This window comes from Ursus americanus, chromosome 28 (assembly GCF_024610735.1).
Source record: "Ursus americanus isolate L20-20 chromosome 28, mUrsAme1.1.p, whole genome shotgun sequence".
Lineage (NCBI taxonomy): Eukaryota > Metazoa > Chordata > Mammalia > Carnivora > Ursidae > Ursus > Ursus americanus.
Genome location: NC_142154.1, coordinates 31601408 through 31617177, shown reverse-complemented (window position 1 = coordinate 31617177; position 15770 = coordinate 31601408). Strand labels below are relative to the sequence as shown.

At 45.7% G+C, this 15770-nt stretch overlaps 1 protein-coding gene across 2 annotated transcripts in view; it reads left to right on the top strand.

Annotated features, from left to right (window-relative positions):
• Positions 1 to 15770, top strand: part of THSD4 (thrombospondin type 1 domain containing 4) — a 546279-nt gene that overhangs the window by 516583 nt on the left and 13926 nt on the right. For both annotated transcript variants that reach the window (XM_087856815.1, XM_045795292.2), the window contains 4 exons: positions 1943 to 2072; positions 2989 to 3193; positions 3752 to 3925; positions 12254 to 12427. In XM_087856815.1, the coding sequence (XP_087712941.1) occupies positions 1943 to 2072; positions 2989 to 3193; positions 3752 to 3925; positions 12254 to 12427 (683 nt within the window). The remainder of the gene's footprint in view (positions 1 to 1942; positions 2073 to 2988; positions 3194 to 3751; positions 3926 to 12253; positions 12428 to 15770) is intronic.

Here is a 15770-nt window from a genome sequence, read left to right as displayed (position 1 = left end):
AAACCATTGTGGTCATTGAAGTCAAGAATTACAGTTCTGGTGTTTTCTCACCATCAGAGAGTGAGCCTCTGAATTTATGTCCTTGGCTGAACCCTGGAGCTAGACCAGGGATGAGTGTAGTGTAAAGGCAGTAAGAGGGTGAGGAGGGTCCGAGGCCACGTGCAAACAGCCCTGAGCAGGACCCATCTCTCCAAGGCACAGAGCAATCCTATGGTAGCCTGTATCCTTTTAGCTAAAGATGTTAAATTGCCCCCTCATTCGAGTGACATGTGGTTAGAGTAGGAACTTTTGCTTTCCAGTCCGCAAACTTGCCAGCAGAAAAGTTAAACCCACATGGTCTGAAGGGATAAATAATAAGATTTTTACTTAATCCCTTAATAGCGGGGTCCCAAATGGGTACCCTCCAAGGCATGAACGGAATCTTATCATCGTACGCGAGCACGAGGTGCTTAATGTTTGTGGAATTTAATTTAAAAAATCTCTTCTTCATGGAAGCAGATATGTCACCAGACAAAATTTAATTCCACAAAAGTTTTTGCTTCTTATTAATTTTACACTTTTTTACGCCACTAATAATTATACTTCATTGGAACATTAATTTTAAATAGTCGTCTCAAAGTTACAGCTACATTATGAATTTTTACTGCCAGACTAGTTTTGAAACAAATGATCATTTCAGATTCAGAACTGCCTTCCAATCTGTCAGGTTTCTTACAAGAACCACCCTCTGGCTCAGGGGTCTCACAAGATCAGCTTCAACAAGCACTGACACACTCTTCATGGCCGATGAAAGTCGGAGACATCTATGTGAAGAGTTATCCCTCCCGTTACAGTTAAATTGTAGTAAGTCGGAAGTTCAGAAACTCCAAATGCCTGGCCAATTAACAACAGAGCTAAGACAGAACCGTGGAATACGCGATCGTGTTCTGCCCAGCAGGAATTGGCTAGCGGCCTAGACTGGGGGTCGACGGCGGGGGGGGAAGGGGGGACAGACAGTTACTTGTGAAGAAACATCTTATCTTTCAGACAGTTGCAATGGCCTGTTCCTGGTTACCTTTCTCACTTTGTACACACCCGTTAGCAATACTCCTGTGCTGCCACCAGGGGGTAGCAGAGAGAGGCAGGCAGCGTTGTCCGCTTTTTTTTTTTTTTTTTTTTTTGCAAGTTAGAGATTCCCTTTAACGAATTCTGACTTTTCCTCCAAAATACATGTATCCATATTAAGCCAGTGAAACTCGGCTGCATATTTAAAACAAAACAACAACAACAACCCTGAGGCAGTTAGTATTTTTTTTAGCAAAGTAATGAAAACAAATATGAGCCCTCTGATAAATACCCATTCAGCATTTTGTTGAGTGGCTGTTACTGTGCTAGGTACCAGGGTTACAGGGCTGAACAAGAATTAGTTCTGTCCCTGAGAAGCTCACGGTCTCATGGAAAGCAGACATCTATTCAAATAACTAAAAATACCGCTGGATCAGTACTTTATTAGGGGAATGGGTAAAATGCTTTACAGAGAAATCGGCAGCTTTTCAAGCCTGGGCTGAATCTTCAACCTGTCTCTCACACATTCCAGTGTGTCGGGCACTTTTGTTCTAGTTCGGCCACCTGGACAGCGCCCTCTCTCCAAGACACACATGCCCACAGCTACCCAAACCCCACCCTTCTCTAGGATCCAGCGGGGCCCTCTAGGACCGTTTCTCTGTGATGTCTCCAGAAAACCTCCAAACAGGTATTACTCGTGCTCATTTTATAATCACTCTTCTGCCTTGTAATATCTTGAACTGTTACGATAATCGTTTTTATCTGCCTTTAGCACTTTCCAACTGTGTCCGCAAAGAGATGATAAGCTCTTGGAGGGCAGGAACTGTTCCTACACTTCTTCGCACCCATCATTCAAGTGTGTGGGGCTGTCCTTGAGATGTTCTCCTTGTCATTGCAGGATCGCAGTTCCCTATTTTTCGCTGCGTGCACAGAAACACCCACGAAGAGGTTCCCGAGAGCTACTGCGACTCCAGCATGAAGCCCACCCCCGAGGAGGAGCCCTGCAACCTCTTCCCTTGCCCAGCCTTGTAAGAGGGCCTCTCTGCGGAGGCCGCCTGTTATCGGGTCGCTTCTGGGTGCTTGTGCACAGGACCTTAGTGGCAGACATAAGATCAGATATAGAGACACGAGACTGCAGTCTGTTCAGCAAGGGCACCGGTCTCTGGGGATGAACGCAGAAGCTTGTACCTTTAGCACAGAGCACACGCCTTTGGTAATTTGGAGCAATTGCGTGTTAGCCTGGTGAGGAAAGCGAAGAGGGAAGCTGAGAATTACAGTCCAGTGTGGCCGGTGTTGTAGGTGAGCTGTGAACAGAGAGAATGAGGAGAGTCACACGTACATGGGCAAGAAGTCGGGAAAGGTGTCTCAGGAGAGGTCTTGGGCTGGTTATTGAATGATAAAGAGGACACTTCCAGAAGAACAGGAAGAAAGGCCCCCCGAAAGGGTCCCAACATAATTTTCTAAGTATGAGAAATTTTCTCCTACGTATTAAGTGTGTGCTGATGTCTTAGTTAACTAAGTGACAAAGCAGGATGACAGGGGAGGACCGTGAAACAGACAAGTAAGTAGCTCATGAGCAATAATGCTGGAGAGGATTTCTACGATCCAACATGAGATAATGTTCTGCAGGGTGATGATAAAACTAACGTTTGGAGTTTGGGGCGTCCTTTAGATAAAAATCATTTGCACCTTCTCGGTTTTCTTTAATTTTCTAAAACTGGGCTGTCATCACTGGGAAAGAGCATATCGGTGGAGTTCCATTCCTTCACAGAGTCTGACGGCCCTTACGCAGACCGTTAAGCTGTGCTCGGGGTGAGGACCACTCGTAAGATGCTGATGGTTCTGTGCGAGTTGGCTCTCGGGGTCGTGCGGGCTCTCGGGGTGCTGCTCTCTTCGTCTGGCTGAAGGTGACCTGTCCCTCTCACTCTCTCGTTCCCGAGCTAGCTGGGACATCGGAGAGTGGTCTGAGTGCAGCAAAACCTGCGGCCTGGGCATGCAGCATCGCCAGGTGCTGTGCCGCCAGGTGTATGCCAACCGCAGCCTGACGGTGCAGCCCTACCGCTGCCAGCACCTGGAGAAGCCCGAGACCACCAGCACCTGTCAGCTCAAGATCTGCAGCGAGTGGCAGATCCGCACGGACTGGACCTCGGTAGGTGGGGCTGGCAGCCTGCTCCGGGGCACCCCCTTCCAGACTCGCTGCCGTCCCCCTCCTCCTCCCCACCAAAAACCCGACTCAGGACAGCCTAGAGGGATCCCCCCCGGGGGGTTCTGGAAGGACTGTTTTGCAAACCATAGGATGTGCCGGTAGCTGGATAGAGTTCAGGCTGGGGTGTCGCAGTCATCCACAGCCAACTTTAAGGGGGAGCCCATGGGAGTCACATGCATTGGGTGTCATCTCTCTTGTGGGTCCGGAGACATCCGCTCCTTCCAGTCTTGCTCCTCTGTTTTACAGATGGCAGAACGGAGGCCCAGAGCCACAAAGTAGGCAGGACATCCAAGAAGGTCTTAGAGACAAGGTGGTGGTGAGGTTTTCAGGGCTGGGGAGCTCCCCAGGTAGCACCCCCGTGCAGGGGACACAGAGCCACCCAGGGGGTCTCACCACAGTCGTCCGCTCGGGTGGCAGGTGACAAGGATGTGGGCGCCGGGGCCGGAGACGCGCCCTCGAGGGAATGCTGCCCGTTCCACTGCCATATCCTTGCTGTTTTAGTGCTCGGTGCCCTGTGGAGTGGGACAGAGGACCCGAGACGTGAAGTGTGTGAGCAACATCGGGGACGTGGTCGATGACGAGGAATGCAACATGAAGCTTCGGCCGAACGACATTGAGAACTGCGACATGGGGCCCTGCGCCAAGAGCTGGTTCCTCACCGAGTGGAGTGAAAGGGTGAGCGCCAGGGCGGGCAGAGCGGGTTTCCTGCAGCCGGGACCAAGGGCTGCGGGGCCGATGCACAGGTGCCGTGCGTTACGGGAGCCCCACCGCCTCAAGGACAAATCACTAGCTGAGAATCGCAGGGGTAACTTCTATCCTTGTACAAAGACCGAGGGGCTGCAAGCGTGAGCAGTGGGTGCGTACGAATTCGTTCTCCTTCGCACTCCACATGAATATTAAATCATGAAATACCGAACCTCCTTCACAGTGACATCACACCTCTCGTATGTTGTGTGAGTGCCTGGCATCATGAAAGGCACTCAGCAAATGGCAGGTCCTTTCCTTCCTTCTTACTAACTCAATGCGTTTCACAGACTGTTCCCCTCCCAGGAGCCCCGCCTCCCTTGGGGTCCCTGGTGTCAAAGATGAAGTCTGAGGCGTGTATAGTTAACTGTTAGCCCACCGGTTACCTGTGTGCAAGGGAGACCAGCAGGAGACAGAGTTCATCTATGAAAGACAGAATTACGAGCGCCTGGGTGGCTCAGTTGAGCATCCGACTCTTGATTTTGGCTCAGGTCATGATCTCAGGGTCATGAGATCGAGCCCCCTTCAAGGCTCCACTCGGCGTCGAGCCTACATAAGATTCGCTCTCTCTCCCTCCCCCTGTTCCTCCCCTTCCTCGCTCACATGCATGCGTGTGTGCTCTCTCTAAAAAAAAAAAAAGACAAAAATGGGATTTATAGGGATTCTGGAGTTGGGTCGTGGTGATGGTTGCACAATAGTGTAGATGTAATTAATGCCACTGAAATGTACACTTAAAATGATTAAATGGTAAATTTTATGTTACATGTATTTTACCACAATAAAAAAAAGGCTTAGGGAAAAGTGCTAAGCCAAATTACAGAGTGTACCTTGGGGTGGGGAAGAGAGAGGGGAAAAGAGACAATGAGCTTCTTCCTTTTCTTGTGGCAATGGGAGAGGCCATCGGGGGGATTCCTCCCAGGGCAGCGGACTGGCCCCCATACTAATGGTTTCTGGGTTTCTGGATTCTCTAGAGCACTTGCAAGTTTAATTAGGATATAGACAGGCTGTCTCTGTCCTCAGTGTCCTCCTCGCACCTGGGCCAGGTGGGCACCATTTCCCTTATCAGAATTCCTCACCGTGCTCCCAAACTGTATAGTGTGCCTACAGGTCACCTGGGAACCCCCACAAGGTGCCAAGTCTGAGGCCGTGCCAGGAGGTGGGCCTGGGAGTCCGCCTTCCTAACGGGTTCCCAAGGGGCACTGAGGCCGCTGGGCCAAGGGTAAGAGAGGACCAGGCAAGTTCCCAGAGCTTTAGGAAACACTGAGTTTGGGAGCGTCCTCTCCCCCCAGCATCATGAGAACAGCAGGACGACCTCTCAAGTTCAGAGGAGTAAACTTTCATGCGTAGCCATCCCGCCATGTGGGTGGATTCCTGGGCCAGCATCCCTCCGACTGGCGAGAGCCCACCATGGTGGGGTTGTCCAGTATTCTGAGCATTCATACGGGTGTCCACTCCATCCGGCGCTAAGACACCCCTTAATTTCGTCCCCATCATCACAATAACACTCCACCTCAGGGGGGTCTTGTTAAGGAACAGACCTGCAAACACAGCCTTCACCCCACACGCACAAATCATCCTGGAGATTCTCATCAACTGATTGATCTGCTGTGGATTCCTGACACCTCATGGCTTACGGCCACGACCCCTTAGCCCCAAGATGGTCCCCAGGTAGACAGCCCATATGCAAACACTGAATTCAGGACAAGCAGCTAGCTGTGCCTCTATCCCAGGAGCGGGCTGTAACGGGCACCGAATTAGCCCTCAGGAAGGCATTGACCCAAAGGAAACAAATGGAGAGTAGGTGCCCACCTAAAGGTGTCCGTGGACTCAACTTGGGCCCCCGAGGCTGAGCCAGCAGGGCCCCCCCGCCCCCCCATCCGCACGTCCCCTCTCCCCCCAGCCACGCCTCCCAGCACAGACCTCAGCTCCTGGCAGCGCCCAAACAGTCCTGGGAGGCCATCCGAAAGCCACTGTGGCAGCCTCCCTGCCAGCATGAGGAGCCCTCTGCAGGGTCCCTGACTTAGCCTAATTCCTTTCCAGAAATGCACGGCACATCGGGGCCCAGGGTGTCCAGAGGGTTCCTTTAGCATGGGACCAAAATGTGTCTTGCTAACTCCCACTCCTGTCCTGTAGAACTTGGGTGTTCCTCCTTACCCTGCAGCTCTACAGATATTTGGAGACCTCTTCGACCTCTTCTCCTCAAATCCCAATTACTTCAACTGATTCTTCTGTGTTTCTGGATTTCTAGCCATCCCAGAACTCATTTGTGTTCACGGTAAACTCGGTGAAATTAGTGTGCAAACAAATGAATAAAAAGGATGCCAGGGTTTCATTTTTCTATTGGGAAGACTTTTTTAAAATAATTTTCGACGAAAATTATTTTTGTCAAATATACATAAGACCTTAAGCTAAAAGGTCTGTGTCCTATGATATAAAAGTCTGTGATACACAGAATTTGTAATACCAGTTTGTTGTGAAACAAAAGGAACAAGACCATTTGAAGTCTAGAGCTTAAACCCTTTTAATTCTTAATGCATTATAGGAAATCTCGTAAAGAAGAGGAAGAGCTTAAGGTAATAATTTCTTCCATGAATATTCAATGTATGTCCAAGTAGACTTGCTTGGGATTTTTTCTAAAAGTTCACATTCACTAGAGGAAATTAAAGTTTTAGAATGCTCATGTAAAAGTTAAAATAGCTGAAATTATTTTCTCAGTAAATGCTTCCTCATCTTCATCAACCATTATTCTAAAATATGAAGAAAATTAGGGGCGCCTGGGTGGCACAGCGGTTGGGCATCTGCCTTTGGCTCAGGGCGTGATCCCGGCGTTATGGGATCGAGCCCCACGTCAGGCTCCTCCGCTATGAGCCTGCTTCTTCCTCTCCCACTCCCCCTGCTTGTGTTCCCTCTCTCGCTGGCTGTCTCTATCTCTGTCAAATAAATAAAATCTTTAAAAAAAATAAATAAATAAAATAAAATATGAAGAAAATTATTTATATAACACGAACAATATAATTAATAAAAGGCTATATGCAAAGATAAGACAATGCAAGAAAACTGAGTTTATAATGCATCTGAAATATTTAAAATATTTAATCATAGTTCTTTGACTATACACTTAATAACTTATCTCTACTTAACAAAATAGGAAAAATGCCGTTTTCTACTTTTTTAATGTGCATTTGCAAACATTTTTTCTCAAAGAATTTTTCACTTAAATAATATGCATTTCCAATTAAAGATCTAATGTACTTATGGATAAAAAAAATAATATTCACTTTTTCTGGTCGTAAAGTAATATATACTATTATAAAAAATTGGGAAAGCATACCTATAATCTCTTCACTAGCAGATAATATTTTAAGATTTTCAAGCTATATATCAAGCTTTTTTTCTACTCATACATACTTTACATACATAGCTTTTTTGTACTCATACATATTTGAAGGATACAAATCATAATACTATATATGTATATTTGGTGACCTTCCTTTTTCCCATATGTATTAATTACAAACATGTTAATGGCATTAAAAACCTTTAAAGCATGAATTTTAATTAGACTGAGCTATTGTTTGCCTACTATAACTGAATCAACCCCTATTCTTTATTTCCCCTCCAAAAAACACTTGTAAATGCCCCCTTTAGTGTAAATTTGCTTTGCATTTTAATGTAAGTACTTGCTGAATCAAACCCTTGTCTTAAAATTCTAAATAGAGGGAAGATGGGCACTTTATTCTTCAGTTCAGAGAACTTCTTTGTTCTTTCTTGGAAAGATGTTTCAAGCCATGTCAGTTTAGTGCTCTGATGTAAATAAATAGGTAATTGTGCTTTATCAGCCCCCATAACATAACGTTATATTATTCCCAAATGTTCATGCCTGGAGTAGATGAGTGGGAAGAGGGCACAGGTGGTTTTCGGGAAGGTAAACTGGCTTTGGCAGCGCTCTCCCCAGGACTTATTTCTTCCTACGCCTCGAGCAGGCTGCCGTCTGACCCTCAGTTTCCTCATCAGTAACATTGCTGAATGAGCACGAGGGTAACATATTTGAAACCATGACCTTGATGAGATTGGTACGATGGGGTGGGCCTTGGAGTCCCCACTGCGCCCCAGGAATGACCAGTTGCTGGCAGTCTTTCACACGCGAGTAGTGGCTTTGTCTAAAAATCAACCCTGTTAAGCTTTAGGCTGAGCTATGCCGTTTCTTTTTTTGCAACTGCAATAACCGTGTGCGGAGCACCTGACAACGTCAGGCATGAACGAGATACGGCCTCCGTGTAAGGAGCCCAGGGAGGAGAGATTTGAGAAAAAGTGGTTGAAGTGCACAAACACTGAAGGATCCAGGATACGTCCTATTGCCCAATTTAAAATAAACTTAATCTCTACCTAATTGAATTGAACTTGTAAACTCAAACCCGTATCTTCTCTTAAACGTCCAGGGCTATGTAGTTTTTCAAACTCAAGGACTTATCGCTAACACATCCTTGCTGCTACCTTTAATTGAGGGCGGGCCTTATCTGACATAGGCGTCGTTTACTTTTTATTTCTGTAAATCAATGACAGGTTTAAACACACGTGCAATATTTAGTCACACCAGTAAAAGAAAAAAAAAAAAGCTTTAGAAAGTCCACAAGCCTCAATTTTGTAACACCTAATATCTAAGGATGTTTTCCAGGAGAAGAAATAAGAGCTGAGCTTTTTGTTAATTACGGAAGATGAAACATGAACTTCAAGTTCAGGAATAGCCATTAGAGCAGAGCCTTGAAGTCAGTCCCTCAAGGGCTGATTGGGCCAAATTTAGCATCCAGCTGTCTCTGGAGCGAGAAGACAGTCCTCACCACACAGTTGCTTAGAAATTTCATGCGTCTCTGTGTTTTGTCAGCCCAGAAGTTCAGCTCGGAGTCCAGTCCCTTTCTGACTACCAGGTGGATTTGGTCCTTTCAGGCACATGTTTCAGGGACAGTGAATGGGTGTGTTTCAGTGCCTGGAACTGGTCCCTGCTGCCTGGTAGGGGCCCACTGTTCCCCTCATTCCTGCTGACAGGCTTCCCAAGCCAGGGCCGGTGTGGGTAACTACTTCCAAGTTGAAATGCCTTGTGCTGTTCGCTGCAGTTGTGTAATAAAGAGAAGTCCCTCTGTGGGGTTCATCCCTGTAGTGTTCTCTCATTGGGCACTTGGCTTGGTCCTTAACATTCTTCTTTTATATGAAGCACATGGGGATATGGTGAAATTTTCCCAGATGTGAGGACATTACTTGGTTTGGAAAGCAGAAATTAAGTTAGTCAAATGGAAATTACATGGGAAGAAATATTCTTAGGGTTTGAAACAAGAAGATAACTTAATTTGCCTTGTATTCTTCAGGAGGATTTAAATATCTTGAGTGTTTAAAGCTAGGAAAGAGAACAGAAACTATATGGCTAAAACAAAAAAACTTTTAGCCCTAGAACATTCCAATTATTGTAACAAAGGATTTTGTTGTTGCTGTTGTTGTTGTTGTTGTAAAAAGGACTGATTCATTGGCTCAAGTTCCTAATAACAATGCAGATAGAGTATAAGTCGTGCCAAGTGTTTGTGAGCCTGGAGGGAAGGAAGAAAAACTTTTCCTATATCCTCTTAAGTTCTGCAATGGAAACCTGCAAATTAAACTGACAAAAGCCAGATTAACAGGAGAAAAGCCAACACGCTTGATTTGATGTTAATTTTTCTATATGGCATAAGGAGCCTCATAAGAAAGAAGGGAAAATCCCACAGAAGCAGTTAGGCTTGGACGTTTCTATGCCATTTGAACAAAGAGTGATCAATTTTGAAGAGGTGGCCAAAACAAAAGGGGTTGGGGCTTCTAGGGGCAACAAAATATAGGGAAGTGGCTGAGAAAGATATGGGGGAAACTAATGGAAGATAAGGGTTATTTTGGTAAAGTGTGTTTGTATAGACTCATCTTGGCATCAGCTCCCCAACACCAGTTATAAAAATGTTGTCTTCTTCCTGATACCAGGTGGAAATTTCCCACAGGAAATTTATACTCTGCTTTTAGGCAGGGAGGGGAGGGCAGAGAGCCCTTCCTGGATCTGATGTTTATCAGTCACCTTCAGTTCAAAATATGTCAAAGCAGCATATCTGGGGTGGCATGTTCTAATCCGCTTCAGGCTCTTTGCTCCAGAGAGTTTCTTTCCTGAGGAGTCAGGCCCAGCCCAGCAGTGGTCATGTAAATGTTTGCTTATTCATCCGGGCTATTATTTTACAAGACTAGATAGCAATGTACGAAAATGGAAATTTTGATAAGGAAACGGGGTTGTATTTTTTCTTTTCTCAAATTTTATTTCACTTATATTGCTTTTACTTATTTTTTTTAAAATAGTAATGTTGGTAAAACAAACAAAAACCATTGACTCTGTTTTTAAGGGAATACCCAGCAGAAACCCTTAGAATGGGCTTTGGTTGTGCTCTAAAGGGCCACATTCAGAGTTGGAACATGCTGGTGGCAGAAGAGAAAAGAGCAAGGAAGGACCCAAATCTGTATTCATTTATCCAACTGATATACATGGATTTGCCCATGGGTAAGGTGCTGACCTGAGAAGGAAGGAAAGATGATTCAATCGTCCCTGCCTTCACTGAGCCTACTTTTATAAAGGAAAAAATAAAGTAAGACATAAGCAGCTTTAATATAAAGGAAGATAGTAGGATGCACAGTGCCTTGAGAATTCTGAGGCTGGAAAGAGTATATTGAATCGGGCAGTCAAGGGACTTTTCACAGAGGAGATGGCATTTGAGTTGAGCCTTAATGGATTTCAATGTGTCCTGATGAAGGGGAAGAGCACTCTAGGCAGATAGAAGGAACAGCATGGACAAGGCACAGTGAGCACTTCATGCAGTCGGGAGATGGAGGGCCCTGGCTCTGTCCAGCGTGAGCTGTGTGGGAGAGAATAGTGGGAAGTTAGCCTAGAAGACTGAGGTTGACTGGGGTCGTCTTCTGCGAGAGCTTGAATGCCAGGTGCGGAGGTCCTTGTTGGACTGGGACAGCGTCAGAGGGATTTTCAGCATGGCGCTCCCAGCAAATTAGTAATGGTGGTGAGGTTGGCCAAGAGGCGATGACCAGAGTCCGGGGGAAGAACATCAAGGGTGCTGGGAGCCATGGGCAGAAAGAAACAGGACAGGAAAAATGTGGTGAAGCCAGAATCTGTGAGACCTGAAGGTTGGCTCAATGGTTGGAAGCAAGAACTCAAAAGAATAGTCAACTTTTGGATCTTGGTAGAAATGTGAACACAAATTGGAAAACCAGGAATAACAATGGGGATGGTGATGAGGGGGGTGCTCCATTGTATTACGTGGTGAACATGAGGTATCTGGGAGCTCTCAGATGAAGAGGTCCGGAAAGGTCTGAACAGATAGGATGAGAAGCAAAATAAGGTAGCATTCTGGAGTATTTCAAGACAGATGGAAAATGCTCTTCAAGCTTAGCGGTATGACACGGGCATGTGTTTAGGAGGCCCTAGATGAGGACAGAGTGTGATTGTAGGACAGAAATCACTGGTGCTTACATAATGGCTTTAGTTTCTCTACCTTAGAGTGGGGATACAGGACTTGACTCTTTCAAGCCCCCATACCATTTATCGAGCACCTGCTGTATGCAGAGCACATTATTCATTACCTGTAATCCTGCCAGGAATGTGCTGTCCAGATGAGCATGCCAAAGTTGGAAGGGGCTGGGTCCCTTGCCCTAGGCCACCCAGCTAGTAGGGATATTAACCCGGTGTGTCTGGTTCCCAGGCCAAGCTCTCCCTCTATAGGAAGCTGTCTGCTAATACTGTCACAGCTGTGGCCTTCAAGGACTGGGACCACTGCCTTACTATCAGGCAGCAGTGTTGAGCTGACAGACTTCACTTCCCCAGCTCCCTCAGAACAGCCCAGACTCGGCTACCAGCAAGTAGACCTGTGCCCAAGTGTTCATTCTCTCATTCTTCTGTTGCTGGATCTGTTTTCAAAAGCAAAAGTCGAAACAGGTTTTCTGACAAATGTAAGCATATCAGTCGCAGCAGTGGGACAGGATATTTGGAATGAAGACTGTTCTAGAAAATTTAAGATGGGGGTTTGCCCTACTGATGCCCCATAATGGAGTAGGCTGTGTGTGAAAAGTGGTCAGAGACTCCTAGGGGAAAGAGTTGATGAGGAAACAAGATGGCCAGTCCTTCACGTCATTAGAAAGTGGCCTCAGAGCCTGCAGGGGGCCTCCCCTCTAATGTGCCCATCTTCTGTCTTGCAGTGCTCAGCAGAGTGTGGGGCTGGAGTGCGGACACGGTCCGTGGTGTGCATGACCAACCACATCGGCAGCCTGCCCCTGGAGGGCTGTGGGAACAACCGGCCGGCGGAGGCCACCCCGTGTGACAATGGGCCCTGTACAGGCAAGGTGGAGTGGTTTGCAGGGAGCTGGAGTCAGGTGAGTGGCCAGAGCTGGCTGGGTTCATCTACCCCTGGTAAGAGAGCGAACACAGCAGAGGCGCCAGGAAACAGGACTTCGCGTATTCCAGGCATCCTGAGTTTGAATCACAGCCATGCCTCCCATGGCCTTGGAGAAACTGCTTATGCTCTTGGAGCCTCGTTCAGTCAACAGTGTTTCTTGAGCACCTACTATGTGCTCTTCTAAGCACTTGGAATACGAACGTCAATGAGCAAAGCGAATATCCCTACCCTCGGGAAGCTTATGATCTAGCATGGTACCTTTGTCTATAAAACACTGTTAATATCCGTACCGTGTGAGGTTATTTTTAGAAGAAATGAAGTAACGTCTATGAAGAATGGAGCGCGGTGCCTGGCATACAACACATACACAACAAATCATAGCTGCTGCTGCTATTATTTTGTTCATGAAGCCAGTGTGGTCTGTATTTGAGTGTCAGAAGCACAAATAGATATGATCCAGCAATCCTGCTTGTGAGGCTATACCCAGAGGAAACAAAATCAGGATCTCAAGGAGACACCTGCACTCCCATGTTCATAGCAGCACTACTCCCAATAGCCACGGTCTGGAAATAACCTAAGTGTCTATTGATAACCTAAGGAAGATGTGGTGTGTATATATACATATATCGTGTGTGTATATATATAATGGAATATATAAATGATTTATGTATATGTGGTGTCTATGTGTGTGTGTGTGTGTGTGTGTGTGTGTGTGTGTGTGTGTGTATACTATATTGGAATATTATTCAGCCATTAAAAAAAGAAGGAAATCCTGCCCTTTGTGACAACATGGGTAGACCTGAAGGACATTATGCTAAGTGAAATAGGCCAGACAGTGAAGGACAGATACTGCATGGTATCACTTATATGTGGAATCTGAAAAAAGTGGAACTCAGGGAAACAGCCGAATGGTGGTTGCCAGGGTCTGAGGGGTGGGGACATGGGGAGAGGTTGGTAAAAGGGTACGAACTTTCAGTTATAAGATGAATAAGTTCTGATTGAATGTATAACATGGTGACTATAACTGGTAATACTGTGTCACTGAAATTTGCTCAGAGAATAGAACGTAAGCATTCTCACGTCGACACAAAAGAGGTAACTACATGAGGTGATGAATGTGCTAATTAATTTGATTGTGAGAATCCTTTCATAACACATACGTACATCAAATCATCATTTGTACATTTTAAATATATCACAGTTTTATTTGTCAATTATAGCTCAATAAAACTGAGGGGGGAAATCGAAGCAGATACAGGAGAAGTTGAGGTTTTCCTTATAAAGAACAGATAATACCGAATACTTGAATAAAGTAACTTCGTCGATCAATTGATTTTTTTCCTCAGTGTTCCAAAATGGAGCACAAGCCCCTAAGAAAATGTGGAAAAGATCATTCCTTCTTACTGCCCTGTTATGATTGCCGTTAGTATTTTGAGTTCTAGCGTTTGGCTCTCAGGGCTGGCTGGTTCTCCAAGGACTTCTGGCTGATGATCATGATTTATACATTATCAGGACCTCTGGCTCCATATAGGATTTGATTTCTTCTAAGTAGCTCTAAAAACAGACCCTGAAAAAATAGGCTGCCCCGTCCTGGTAAGCTGATACGACCCCTTTGGAAAGCAATTTGGCAATAAAAGTCAAGAACCATTAAAATGTTCATTTGCCTTAACCAGTCACTCTACTTCTGGGGATTCATCTTAAGGAAATAATTAACAGGAGAAAAAAAGGCTTTTTTGACAGAGGTGTTCATGACAGCAGGGCACTTAGGGATATTATAGTATATCATAACTCATTAAAATGTTATGTAACAACAACAGTGATAATTAGGGAGATGGAGAAAGTACACATGATATAGTGCAAGTGAAAACAAGAATATGAAAATACATGAACTTTATCTCAGCCCCCACAAAGAATGGGTTTTCAGGTGAACAACATGGGGAAGTGCTTTCTTCTCAAATTTCCTCTAATGGTTTTATAATACAAACTGTAAAATATAGAAAATTTGAAAAGAAAGAGAATTCAAGTACTCCCTGTGCTACCCGCGTGGATATCAGAGTCAGACGTACCTGATAGCCGGTCCCAGCTCTACTACTCTTAGTTCTTCTGACTTGGGGCAGGCAACATAACCTCTCAGAGCCTGTTTCCCCAACCAAACATGAGGATGAGAATACCTACTAATGCATGTTAGTTCCCTGTTCCCCATGTTTATTATTTTGTCCACCAGCTGTTTCCACATCACTATTGGTAGCAAAGCACCTAGGACCTGAATCCCGAAGATAATTCAGAGTGGACTGTATTATACCAAATACCCACAGAAACGAGGGAAAGGGAGGAGTCACCTGGGAAATTGTGGCGGCTTCCACATGGTGAAGATAAGCGGTCCAATTCAACTTGAACGTCCACCCAACTCGGAAGCAGGAGTCAGGGTCTTTTTTGCTTGCAGGCCTCCTGTTGACTCAGGCCTACTAAGAGAACTGAGAGTAGTGTGAATCTGGGGGAAGGCAGTGTTTGTTTCCGCCAAGATTAGAAACATGGAATTTATCGCCCTGTTGTCCAAAAGGGTCAGGACATGATGGAAGGTGACATGGTTTTAGTTCTGGATTTATAAGGATGTTGGAGCCTGCTGTCTCCTCCCTACCCTGGGAATCTGACATTATCCCCAAAGAAAATGAAATAGAGCGTGCTTATATATTGGAACTAGAGTGAAAATAAATGTTCCTTCCATCCATGCGGTTTGAATGGTAGTTGATATCTGGAACACACCACAAGCCTGGTCACAGTGAACTGTCTGGGGTGGACATGGAACCCAAGCCAAGCCTAGCAGAGTCCTTCCCTGGGACTTTCAATGTAGACTTAAGGGAGGAGACTCTCTGGGAAGTTGTGAGCACAGTTGCGGCAGTGACCTTGTTGAGGCTTGTGGAGAAGGCCCCCCAAGAGAATGAGACCTATCGGGCTTAAGGAGTCTTTTGTCTACCTGGAGCCAAAGTAGCCCAACTGCACTCATAAGATATTCCACCAATATCTAGATTGGTGCCTAGATTGATGTACAGATGTTTCTTTTCTTCCCTGCCAATTCTGGATTTACTTCACCTGTAGATTGTCTTTGTTCGGGGGGGGGGGGGGGTCTTTCACAGTCTCTACCATTGAGAGCCGCCCTGTTGTCTGCCTGTCTGCCTGGATTTATTTTCACTGAAATCTGAGCAGACATTTCCACTCTCATCTTGGATCAGTCATCCACCAAGGTACAGCTGCAGAAATTATTCAGGTGTAGAAACACACATAATTCCACTGCTCAGTGGAATTATCCCTATTAAATATCA